At 41.5% G+C, this 13,759-nt stretch overlaps 1 protein-coding gene across 2 annotated transcripts in view; it reads right to left on the bottom strand.

Annotated features, from left to right (window-relative positions):
• The window catches only part of RCAN2 (regulator of calcineurin 2), an 84,421-nt gene extending 71,501 nt beyond the window's left edge, over positions 1-12,920 (bottom strand). The window contains exons 1-2 of one of the 2 annotated variants that reach the window (XM_005528762.3): positions 12,828-12,920; positions 4,930-5,156 (exon numbers count right to left, since the gene is read on the bottom strand). In XM_005528762.3, the coding sequence (XP_005528819.2) occupies positions 4,930-5,154 (225 nt within the window). In that variant the 5' untranslated portion in view covers positions 5,155-5,156; positions 12,828-12,920. Of the gene's footprint in view, positions 1-4,929; positions 5,167-12,827 lie in introns of those variants that run through there. The other variant, XM_088053009.1, reaches the window with a different exon arrangement.
• Positions 12,921-13,759: the final 839 nt, after the last annotated feature.

The raw sequence follows: 13,759 nt of genomic DNA, 5'->3' as shown, positions 1-13,759 counted from the left end.
AGTAAAGTCATTCTATTAAAATAGGATTATCTTTTCCATTGGCTTGTTAGTTTGACTTTTCTCCTTCCTGCCCCACCCTACCTCCATTAAGCTCACAGTTCAGAAAATGTATTTTTAACCACCTTCATTCCCCAATCTTGCATTCCCACACTGGCCCTCTGCATCAGAAGAATTAGCATACACTTCAACAGGTGTTTACAGAATCACAGATTGGAGGAGGTTGGGAAAGAGCTCTAGACGTCATCTTTTCCAACCCACCCCTGGGTCAAGCAGGGCCAGCTCGAGCTCAGCTACCCAGGACCATGTCCAGACAGCTTTGGAATATCTCCATGGAGAGAGACTGCACCACCTCCCTGGGCACCCTGTGGTATCACTGCCACAGTAAAAAGTGTTTCCTGAGGTTCAGAGGGAACCTCCTGTGTTTCAGCTGATGCTCATGTCCCCTGCTCCCTGGCACTTGGCAACACTGAAAAGAGTCTGGATCAGCCCTGTTTGCATGCTGTCTTCAGGGGTGCAAAAACACTGCTCAGATCTACCTGAGTTTCTCCAGCTCAACAGGCACAGCTCCCTTGGCCTTTCTTCAGAGCAGACAGGCTTCCATCCCTTCATCTTTGTGACCTCCCTCCAGTATGTCTACATCTTCCTCATGCTGGAAATTCCAGAACTGGAAACATTTGATGAATATTTTCTCATGCAGAAATAATAATAGTATCTCCTATTGGTTTAGATTGCATTGGCAAGAAAAAACACTTGGTGGAGTTCGGTTATCACTGCCTAGGCAGCTTCACCATAATAACTAAAATGCTCACAAACTTATAAATCACTCTTTATATGAAATAAAACCATCAAGTTTAACTGGTGCTACTTCCAATTTGAGCCAAAAGAATGGTAAAAAAAGGAGCATGCAGCTTCTTAAACGCTTGGGGAAACACATCCTTCCCTCATGAAAACATATTCTAATAATGACAGCTTTGTGTAAGCATCTCCTGAGGCACTACAACATCTGAAGAAACTATCCTGAGACAAAGATGCTTCACTTTGACAGCGTGTTTACCAGTCCCACCCTGAAGGAAGTTCCAGTCACAGAACAGAAAGGTTGGTTTTACAAAACAGTGATACATGCCTAACAAAAGCACAACAAAAGGGTTACTAGCCAGAGTTTAAGGGCTATGGGTAGCAATTAACTGCTGAAACACTCGAATATCCACCCTCAGGAGTTATCAGTCATGGCCTTTGGCTGACCAACACAGTTGCTTTATCAGGAAAGCTAAAAGGAGCAGCACCTTCCCTTCAGTCACACTATCAGCCAAAAATAAGTCTCAATTTTGCAATATCTTGCTCACACATAAATAGTCTGATCAATGCAACAAAACCATGGGTTAAGGAGAAATTTTATTTTTAGCTCCTTTACAATAAGACTTCCATGACCCAACCAACTCAGTGCTGTACACTCCAAAATACCAAATTAATCTGCCCCTACCATTAACAGTTTTATGCCAAAACAAATTATCAGAACACAGGACAGTGACAGCAGCACAACCAAATGTGATCCCAGCTTTGCAACAGGTTATCCTGTTGGATAATCTCCACACCTTTGCTGGATTTTAGAAACTAAAAAGCTCTGCACTTTGAGCACACTGTAAAGTAGGTACAATTTCATTTTCCACAGGAAGGTGCAAGCTGTCCATGATGGGAGTGGAGATAAGCAAAACCACCTTCCCTCAGCTGTAGCAAGCTGCTATCCTTCTGAAGCTGATAAAACATCCTGCACAAATCCTTAAATGCCCATATTATCAACCCAGTTATCTGGGGCTTTCTCCTGGTCTAAGCACACATTTCTTTCCAAGAACATAGCCTGGAAGGTAGGGAAATATTTTTTGACCAGATGTTCTGTTAATGAAGAACAATCAGTTGTAAGTAGCGTTAATATATATCCCCCTTTTCTTCAGCGTGTCAGGGCAGTCAGTTCCAAACAGCTTCTTTGAAGCCTGATGGCAAACTCATTTTCAGATTCCAGAGTCCACAGCTCGTCAGGCTCGATGGTGAGACCTCAAGGTGCCAGCCAGGAGAAAACCCAAGCCTGTTTCTTTCCCTGCAAAGGACACAGCCTTCAGCTGCCAGAATTCCTCACCTTCAGAAAATGAACATCCAAACTCAGGCTCTCTGCAAGGTGCCATCATTGCTTTTGACAGGAGACAGAATCCCTTCTAAGAGGGATTGTAGACACACAACACCGGTGAAAGGGTATTTCTGACACAGGACTCAGAACAAACCAAATCAGCTTATCTCCCAGCACAGGTGTACATGCTGCCAGTAGCTGCTGCAAGTCCATATTCCAGCACAATGTGGAATTTACCCTGTACCTGATACCAAGGAGCTAAATGCCTTCAAATTAAAACCTGTCTTTTGTGAATGTACTGCTTAGATATTAGTGTGTTAGAAGTCTGAACTTGACATTTCAGCCCCTTAGACACTTCAGATAATGTAACCTTAGAACTGACAGGGTAACTTCTTTAATACTGCTCCATGCTAAAACCACTCAAAACTTCCCACACCAAATCAAACCAGTCATTTACAATGAGGGGTTTCTTTAGCTTCCTTTACTAACTAGCTTGTAACTTCCAATCATACCTTTATTTTCCTCCTAAAAGTGCAGGTCAAGAGTAAAAGTCAAAAATACATTACAAAAAGCTTTACTTTCTGTAGAATAAACACCACAATTAAACAATATTATATATAACTATTACTGTATTACATACTTTTTAGAAGTTTAGTGTACCATTACATATACTTTGGATCAATATATAATTGAAGATAGAGTGTTAGCACCATTTATGAATAGTGATGATGTGAGATTTTACAATTTAGCTTAGCAACTTGACAATATTTTATTTTGAATTCATGTGTGCTCTTATCTTGCAGCAACAGTTATTAATAGAAAGGATTATGGGTATTAATCAACTGGGAACACAAGTACATGTTCTACAGGAATAATAAAAACCATAATCAACTCCCCAGGTTCTTGGATTTAATGAGAAATCCAAAGATAATCCCATCTTGTTAAATAGAGACTTACAGGAGTAACCACTTACCTGCAAACAGAGCTGCTCAACCCACAGCATGGACAGGGCATTTACAGACCTGCACATGGCACAGAACACCCACCTCCACAACCCAGCTGCTATTCTTAAAACACATCCTTAAGTCCTGCAAGTCTTTGGGGATTGCTATCCCACATACTTACATAATCACCCATTCCATTTTCTAACTAAGCCATCAGCTAAATACCAGAATACAGCTCTCAAAAGGGAAAGCTCAGGAGCAAGTGGGGATAGAATCTCTGCAGGGTGAAGAGAGATTCTCTACTTCCAGGTGGGCTTCTGTTGTCTTCCTTTAAAAATGGATTTTCAGACCCCTCCAACTTAGTCAAGTTCATTACCAGATGGTGAGAAAATTCTGGAAAATGGCAGAATGTAAATGCAAGATGCTTATTAGCAAAAGGTCTATTCAGTAAAATAGGGCACTGTTTTTCAAAACTTCAATTTAGAGTGTAGAATTTGTAATATATAAACACCCATTTTAAAGCTCATATCACAGTACTAATCTATATTACTCAAACATATACAAGACATTATTACAGAAGACAAAAATGCCTAAAAATCTAAACCCAAATAATTCCACTTGTGCAGCCTCAGCAGACATCACTTTCAGTACCTTTAACAGGAAGCCTGTATCCTTATAAGTCTTGTTTTATTCCTCTTTTATCTGGTAATCCCTCCCATTAAAAAGTCTTTGTCCATTCTGGTCCCAGTGATTTTGATCCAGTTTTACCTGGATACCTCAGACAGTTTCAGGCAAAACCCACTGTACCACTGCCAGCTTGTTTCTGAATTGAAAATTCTGAACAGGACACTCAAGTAGCTTCAGATGTGCCTATAACAATTAGCTCAGACTCATTTCATCAGACAATAAAGCCCCAAGCCATCAGTTTTATATTCCTGAAGTCTCAGTCAGAAAGAATACTAGAATAAGAAACAGAAAATGAATTCTTCCTGCAAGAGTTGATTTTCTTCTTATTATTATTATTATCTTAAGACCATGTTGTTCTCAACTTTGTTTTAGATTAATTGCAGAGTTCAAAATATTTTCATGAAGTTTCTCATGTCTTTTTATCTAGAAAATCAGAAGTGAATGACAGTGAGAACACAGCATTACAGATAACTTAAAACATGCCAGACCTTAACTCTGTTCTCTACAAATACTTGAAAGGAGGTTGAAGTGAGGCAGGTGGTGGTGGTCTCTTATCCAAATTAGCAATCATTAAAACATATGGAAAAGGTCTCAAGGCATGCCAGGGGAGTTTTAGCTTGGATATTAGGAAAAAATTATCCACTAAAAGGGTTGTCAAGCATTGGAACAGGCTGCCCAGAGAAGGTGTTGAGTCACCAGCCTTGGAGGGGTTTAAAAGATGTGTATGTGTGGCACTTGAGGACACAGTTTAGTGGTGTCAGTGCTGAGCTAATGGTTGGACTCAAAGGTCTTTGCCAACCTAAGGATTCTCTAATTCTGTGAGAAAATACAGAAATCTCAGTGATCTGTGATCAGCAAGCAGGAGCAGCCATCACACGTTTGACTTTGCCATTCCCACCATCCCTGCAGGCAAGGTTGCCATGAAGACACAAACCTCCATTACAGTATTCTGCAAATCTCAACAAAAGAGAAACATTATTTGTTTACCTCAGCTGACAAAAAGGTTTCTAAGTTCTTGAAATAAACATCAAAACAGAATGTTGTTGCCACCTTAGGAAAAAAGTCATATTTGTGATCTAGTCTCTTTGCATAAACAGATTAAACTGTTTCACTGACTGCAATAAACAGATATAAAGCATAGGTTCTCTTACAGGGAAAACTTGGGAACAGACACTGTACCTTACTGCCCTCATCCTCAAACACGGACTGGTGAACATTACACGCGAAGAGAGAATCTGGGAGATCGTTGAAATCAATTATTTCATGAAAATCTTCCTCAGCAAAACATCTCTTTAGGCCGTTGTCTCCATTGATAGAGTAGAGTAGGAACTGTCCTCCATCCTCTGGGATGCAGCCGTAGTGGCCAAGGCCCCGCATTCCAAAGAAGTAAGAATCTCCCCTCATCCCTGGCAGCATAGAGAAGATAACATCACACAGTTACACTACATATTTAAACATTCCACATCCACAAGGTGACCCATAGATTCTTAAGTATGCGGGTTCCATTTGTAGAAAGAATTTTTCACACTATTTCAAGGCAACAACTGGCCTCTGACACAGGGCACAAAGATCTCACCAAGGTTTAAACAGGGACTTGGCTTTAACTTCATTTATTAGCACAGAAAAGGTCTAAACATACCAGTCAAGCTTCTGAACACAAGCAGAAGAGACATTACTTAAGGGCCCCTTGCCCTATGAGAAAACACTGTGCTGTATTTGGGTTTAAGAGAACCATGTTTGTTACTGGGCAGGCTGCTGGTGCTTCTGAGTCTGCAGACAGCTCAGGAAGCATAATGCCCAGGGTAAGAAGAACTTTGAAAACAACTTCAAAATTTAAACCAGGCATCAAGAAAAAACAAAACAAAAGACCCTCATGGAAAGGAGCATGAATATGTCATCATCAAGAACCAGTAGAACCAGACACATCTCTGGTACAAAGAATACAGCCAATTTTTTCTACAGTTTAAGTACAGAACTTACCCTTGAATAGGTTTTAAAAGCCCATTAGCAATTTATTATTTGCATCTTAATCACACTAGGAAGCAAATAAAGTTAAGGAAAGAGTGGACTCAAGATGACTTTCAGCACTTTTAGGAAAGTCAGGCTGATTTTGGAGCCTTTATACCAAATGCATCAGTACAGAAAGGTACATTTAAGGCACACACAATGATGGGTGCACCTAATGAGACCATACATTAAATGGTATCATTACTGTTGTAATGAGAGAAAGCTTCATACCAACCAAGGGGAGTAAATCAAGGCCAAATTAATGATCAGGGTGTTAATTAGTATAAAATCAGGTATTTAGCAGTCCTTAGTAGACATCAACGTATCGAGACATCAACCTACAGAGCCCCAGTAAGTTAAGTTTACTGGATAATCTATTCTAATCTATTTCTTTTTTGTTTCTTTCAATAACAGTATACAATCATTAGCTGCTTTTCCTCCTAACACAAGCATTTAGAGAGTTACATAAACTCAGCATGCTCATCTGTTCTGCTCTGCCCTTGCTGTCTTGCATACTTGCTATTCTCTATAAATAGCTGTAAATATTAGCTCAAACACACTATATAGGACTGCTGTCCAAAATTAAACCATATGGGTTTATTACACTTAATCTCAGCAAAGTTAAATTATAGAGCTAATTTGCTATGGCTGTGCCTTTCATATAACCTCTGCTCTGAAATGAGATTTGGCTGATGACAGAGCACATCATTCCACAACATAAGGTTATGGAAATATCAGTAATTGTTATTGCTGGAGTCTCAGGGATAATGACAGAAGTTCTCAAGTACACAAGCTGAAGTCATGCTCAAAAGTACTGCGTTAACCTAAGGATGGGTTTTCAGGCTATCAAATATACACTTTCCTTTCAGCAGCTCAGCCCAATATTAGCACAACTACCTCCAATTTATTTCAGTTCAGAAATTAAATTCTAATTGGAAAGAAGAAGCCTGAAAAAATGGCAGAAGAGATGGCTACAAATTCAGCAGTACATGTTAGTGTAGGAGAGCTCATCATCACAGTAACATTGCCTCTGGTACTTGAACCAACTCACTTATGCTTTGTATTACTGTACATTTCATGGTAAACACATCCAGGGAAATACTATAAAGAAAACCTCACAGCAGCTAGAAACTTCACATCAGAATGTAGTATTTTCTCTAGCAAAAAGCTTTAATAAATCATCTCCAAAAACAATCATCTCTAAGCATGTTTGTCATCATGTCTAGCCCATGTCATTAGATTTATGGAAATGAACCTCAAGCCCAGCATGTTACAAAACACAATTTACATGGCAGGGCAGACTTGTGCCAGGCTGTGGGAAGAATTTCATTCACAACAGGCAAACAATCTGCAGCCAGAGAAGACAGTGACCATCTGAGAGTCACACTGGACACACTGAAGTTGTAGGAATTTGGATTATGTATGTTAAAGCTAACCAGTTTCACACCTCCTTTCTCAAGGCATAACAAAGTTAATTGTCCAGAGAAGCAAATAATCTCAATCTATTGACAGAAGTCAGTAAAGTCTATAGGCTTCCTCACAAAACAGTTGTTTATTTTTCTCTCCTGGGAGAGCCATATTATAATAAAGTACTACATAGGAAGGCTTTTATGTTAGGAATTCAGCAAAACCACTACGACAAACAACAAAACATAACAGGATTTTAAGTTACAACCACAAAGCTCAGGTTTTTAACCAATAAAAAAATGAACATATGCTGCAGCAGCCAGGATGAGAAAATAATAAATATTCACATCATGTGGCAGTAGTCTTGCTCTGCTAGAGCTCTTGGACAGAAAAAGCTTGATTCTTTTTTTTCCAGCCAACTATTGACACATTTTTGCCCTGTGGGACATAGGCATTGGCCAAATCTTTTTAAGAAAGTCTCTGTTTCACAGGTCTTTTGACCAGCTCTTTTCCCAGACTTGCAGGTAGGTGTCTGTGCCTGCACAGGCACCTTCTACTCGTAAAGATACACCCAGAGTTTTGATCAGCGTTCCCTCCACCAGCAAGTCAACTTATACCTGATTCTTAAATCCTCTGCCCATTTTATGATGGGATGGTTTAAGAACACCTGTATGGAGTGAAATCACAGATTTTCTTTTGCCATACACTGCACCATAGAAAGCACAGCCCCACAGTTAAAACAGAAACCTCACTAATTAAATACATACATGTTCCCCAAGAGAAATAAACTGCTCATAAGCCTGAGCTCATGATAATGAGAGGGGACAAACATACTTGAATCATTTGTTAGCAGACTTCAATCAGAAGTTATCCTCAGGAATAAGATAGAAATCTTACATTTTTCCATATTATGAATAATGTTACTCATACAAAAATTTATATATATATATATATATATATATTTATATGTAAAAATCATAACTACCTATTCTTTATTATGTCTGTCAAACCTTAAGGCTCAGGTATCATGTTGTTGGTAGTGTTTTGTGGCTTGAAATTACTTAGCCACTTCAGGCAGTTCTCTGACAAGTAAAATATTCTCTTTCCAATTATTTAACTAATTTAGAACAAAAGAATTTACATTTCAAATCCCTTAAAAAATTAACTCTAAGTCATTTATCATCCATTAACTGGATTTCCATATAAAATAAATCAAATTAAAAGTAATCTTTTATGTTATTATAACATGATCACTGGTTCACATTCCCATTTATGTTAAAGCTCCTTTCCACAGCTTCTGACAAAATAAGTTAATTTCATCCCCTTAGGATCCTTTTTTATATTAAAAAGAAAACAAATGCACACAAAAAAAGAAACAACAACCAGAAAAACCCCACATAATAGTAAACTGTACTTATCTTCCTTTTAAAATGCACTGAGTTCAAATCGAGTCATGCATTTGCTTCTCCCCTCCCAAATAAGATTTTACAAGTACTTTAGATATCAGAAGTCGCCATACAGAATTTCAAAAGAAGTGGCAATGCCGTTAAAATAAAAAACAAACAACATATATATATATATGCTAATATAGACACTATCCAGCACCAGTATTGATGATAAATTATCCAAAATCTTAACTGGGATCATTACAGCAAACCCTGTCATGATGATTGTTCCCTTGAAAAGTCTGAGACACTGAGACAGATTCAAACCCGAGCCAAACAACTTCATGTAACCTCCAGCTAAAGCTGAGCACTTGCCACATCCATTTATTCCCTTCATTTAAAGCACACCGGAATGTTACCTGTGTTATTTCTGAATTTGGTAGAAGGTTTGGACCCTCAACTTTAATACATCCCACAGAATGAGAGCCTCAAGAGTGCTGCACCATTAACCATTGGAGAATCACAGCAGCCACTCTCCTTCCAGACTCTACACTTCACTCTGATGTGGGTTGCTTTAAATTTCTCCTCCCGTAGTCCAGGTGTGCAAAAGTTTCTAATTTGGGATAGCTCCAAACACAAGGCACCCTTCCCACTGGCACAGACCAGGTCATGTCAGTGTTCAGCAGTGGACATGCTGTGACCAAAATCTCTGTAGAGATTCCATGCTGGAGCTCTGTGTTCATTCTGTTACCTCACTATTTTTAGACACAGTACACCTCTAATTAAACTTATCAGAGGCCAGCAGAAAATTATATTCACTGGAAAACAGCAGTAGTTTCTCTACTGCTTCACTGAAGTTTCTCTTTGAAAAATTACACTTATTTAGTGTAAAACTGAAAGGGCAAAGATGTACATTCTCTCATGAAGTCAGATTCCTGCAGAGCCAAAACCTTCAGCAGAAATCATAATGAATGAAGACAATTTGAGTATATGAAGTGTCTGAACAGACAATGTGTTCCATACCATTGAACATTTATAGATTTATCCACTGTTTTTATGGACACTAATAATGCATTTCCTTGGTGAACATTTCCCTGTCCTTAGAGTTTTCAAGAAGAATCCCTGAGGGACATCAAGAAACAGGCACATATCTCTTGGAATCACAAGGAAACTTTACTTTTTTTTTATTAAACACTGCTTGCCATGACAAACAACATGACTAAAAATAGAATAAAGCAAACAAAATGTTACAAATAGAAACTTTAAATAGAATCACTAGAAACTAGAAGTATTATTGAGTCCTGAGTACAAACCTGGAAACCATAATCTGCAGGAATTAAGAAAATTTGGAGAAAAAAACAACACAAAAGTTGCAGTTGCTTTTCTAGAAGGGTCCAGGAGAAGTGTAGGGATTCTATCTTGGCTCCCATGGAAAAAAACCAGCCCCCAAAAAAATAATTTTTACCATAACTCAAATCCAGGAGAGAGACAGGAGAGGGGAAACCAAACCCAGTGAATAAGATTTTACTGAAAGAGTAATTTTTTACTTAAAATATCACTGACTTCACAGTAGCAGAGTCACCAATTTCAGTGGTGACAGCCTAGGGCTGCATCTCGTGCTGAAGCCAACTGGCCTCACACCGGAGGCTCCGTCAGAAAGCACAAATGTAACAGGAAAGGTCACAGAGTAACTTACTGGAATTTCATTCCACTCTGCACAATGAACACTGGAGATGAGCATTATTTTTAATGGTGCTAATTCTTCACTGTGGAAAGCTCATATGGACTTAAATAGAGGTTTTTTATTTGATTAGAAAGAGCAGAACTGGACCTCACATGACAGGATTAATGAACCTTTGCAGCCTCAAAGCAACAAGGACTATAGTGACCCCCTCCCACAGCCTTCACCCTGATTTCCCATCTGAGCAAATTCCCTTACAGGAATCAAAATTACCAGTACAGGGAAGTGCACTCATAGTTGAGCTCCAGTTTGGATAGCACTACACAAAAATAGTGCCAATCTCCACTTTTCTTCTTACAAAAGCAGCAGATATGAGGAAGAGGATTTTAATTTATTTTTTTTTTCTAAATGCTAACTGGTGCAAATCTCAAATGTTCTAATCCTTTCCATTGACATTCTAGCCGCATTAAATTTAGCTGAGACTTTGGAACTATTTTTGGAAGCTTTTAACATCCAAAGGGACTATTCAGTTTTATTCCTCTAGAGCAGGACTGGTCAGCTCAAGCAGTCCCAGACATGCACATCACACTGAAGGTTCAGTAGTGCCTCCCCTGCCAAGCATGTATCCTGACACCACAAAGGATTCGTCTGGCATGGCCTTGCTGAGCATCTGCATCCCCAGCGCTGAAGAAAACAATCCAGGAGGCGCTGGTGAACCCAACCAAGCCAAAATTCCAGTCCCACTGCACAACAAGAAGGTGGTATTTTGGAGCAGCCAATGCCAGGTGTGAAGATTCCCTGTGCTGTTCTTAAAGTCAAGAAGCTGAGCTTCAATCAATTGGGCACTACAGTAACCATGGCAACATTAAGGTATTCAAAGAACAAAGAAGAAAACCCTTCCCAAACACAAAGAAACCAGAACAAGCCTCCTGATCACCTTCACTTGGCCTCTATGCTAATCTATTTAAAGCAAGCCTGTTTTATAAGGGGCACACAGCATTAGAGCGTTACTGGCCTTAAGCCAGAGCTGTCGCCTCACACAGGGGTCAGTGGAACACTCGTTCAGCAGCCCTCCAGCTTGTAACCTGAAATGGAGAAGTGTGCCCCAAATCTTACCCAGAACTACCTGCAACAGGAGCCATTCACAGAGTTTAACTCCTAGAAGACAGTCTGAACACAATGATGACTTGGAATAAAATTTCAAAGTTTCTTCCTCTGAAAGGATTTCCTGCTAGCACAATCAAGTAATTTGTAAATAAATAAATTAAGGACACCAATGCAATGACAAACGTTTTCAACACAATGACAAACCAAGCTACTGAATCTGAACACAAACTACAATACTTGGAAGGGCACAGATAAACTGTATCACACAGCTGACAACTTCTAGGAAGTTTGAGGAAGATAGCACAGATCCTAATGTTAAAGGTACCAAAGATGAGTTAAACCGACATGATCATCTACAGAAAATCTTCTGTCCTTGTTTACTGAGATATGTTAGCAGTTTTCTGTAATGTTTTATATTCTCACAGTATTCAGACTTCCATCTATTCAAGGATGATGGGCAACCAAATAATTTAGTTTCACTACAAGAATAAATGCAGCAGTTTCTTTACACTAATAATGTATTTTCATAGAATAGGAGCTTTCCTTTTCATCATGACAGCCACTCTAACTAACTAAAAGACCAAACCATTTCCAAGGACAAAACTTGAAAGCCAGACAGAAGCTGGTATAAAGTATAACCCACATATAAATCACAATTCTCATTTATATTATTTCTTTCAGCTGTATAAACTTATCATATATTTGTTTTTAGGAACCTTCATTAAACTCCAAACTAAAGAAATAAAGGAACACAATATTTTAAAGATATACAAAAGAATCTACAAGAGGTGAGGGGAAAAATAGCCAAACCAGCAAGTTTGGAGAGCTATGTATTACATAAGCATCAAATGATATTGGCTTGGGATCACTGAATCACAGAATGGTTTGCGTTGGAAAGGATATTAAAAACCATCTCGTTCCAACCCCCTGCCATGGGCAGGAACACCTTCCACTATCCCAGGTTGCTCCGAGCTCCGTGCAGGCTGGCTTTGGACACTTCCAGGGATGGGGTATTCACATCTTCTCTGGACAACCTATGCCAGTGCCTCACCAGCCTTACAGTAAAGAACTTATTCCTAATATCAAATCTAAACCAAGCTTCACTTCACAGCCATTGCCCCTCGGCTACGGCAGCCAAGTTTAAAGCAGCCCGAGAAGAGCCTCTCTCTCAGAACTCCCGGCGCAGCCCAGCCGGAGCTGCCCGAGCGCCCGGTCCGGGTCCGCATCGCTGCGACCCCGACCTGCTCCCAGCACGGCCGCACACCTCCTTCCCACGTCCCCATCCCTCCTCACGAGCTTCTCCGCATCGGCTCCGACCCCTCCCGAAGGGCGGTCTCGGGCTCGCCGCGCATCCCCCGAGAGCCGCGGGTGGAAGGAGCCCCGAGGGCAGCCGGGGCAGGACCGCGAGGCGATTGCATAACCCAGGTCTGCGGGACAGCGCTGCGGCCCTGGCGAGGAAGGAGCCCCTGGGGAGGCGGCCGTGCCCTTACCTGCGGCTTGCTCGCCCTTCCCTGCCCACCCGGAGTCCGCCGCGCTCCGCGCCCAACGCTCCCTCAGAGCGCCCCGCGCCGCGCCCGCCAAGGTGGAGGACAGGGCGGCCCAATCAGCAACGCCCCCGCGTAAACAGTCAGGAGGATCCGCCAATGAAAATGCGAGAAGTGCGCTGGTCCCGCCTCCCACAGCACTGGCCACGCCCCCAGTCCCACGGCGACGCGCCGGGAATCGGTGACCTGCGGGGCCCGTGAGGGGACGGGGGACAGAGGAGAGGGCACGGGGCATGTACGGGGACAGATGAGTGGGGCCAGGTGAGCTGGGCAGGGGATGTGTGAGGACAAAGGATGAGCGAGGACAAGTGACAGGTGAGTGGGGTCAGGTGAGAGCGATATAGGACAGGTGAGGGGACATAGGTGAGCCAAGGCAGGAGCTCGTGACAGTGTTCTGTGTTCTCGTGGCAAAGCTGCTCTCCCTCAAGGTGTCGGTGCCCCCACCCTAAGGGTGAGGAGGGATGGGATGGGATGGGATGGGATGGGATGGGATGGGATGGGATGGGATGGGATGGGATGGGATGGGATGGGATGGGATGGGATGGGATGGGATGGGATGGGAGTGAGGAGAGGTGGGGTAAGATGGGATGGGGTAGGGACATACAGGATGGGTTGGAATGGGAATTAAGAGGGGTGGGATGGGTGGAGGTAAGGTAAGGTAAGGTAGGGGAGAGGTGGTGTGGGATGGGATGGAATGGGATGGAGTGGAAAGGAACAAAATGGAATGGAAGTGAGGAGATACGGGGTAGGAGAGAGGTGGGATGGGATAGAATAGGAGTAAGAAGGGGTGATGGGATAAAGTAGGGGAGAGGTGGGGTGGGATGCAGACAGAAGCAGGATGGACTTCCTCACACTGCCAGGGCACCTCACCATGGTTT

Source organism: Pseudopodoces humilis, chromosome 3 (assembly GCF_049639895.1).
Source record: "Pseudopodoces humilis isolate 2021_Gansu_Grassland_sample_001 chromosome 3, ASM4963989v1, whole genome shotgun sequence".
Classification (NCBI taxonomy): domain Eukaryota; kingdom Metazoa; phylum Chordata; class Aves; order Passeriformes; family Paridae; genus Pseudopodoces; species Pseudopodoces humilis.
This window is presented reverse-complemented; position numbering and strand designations above follow the sequence as displayed.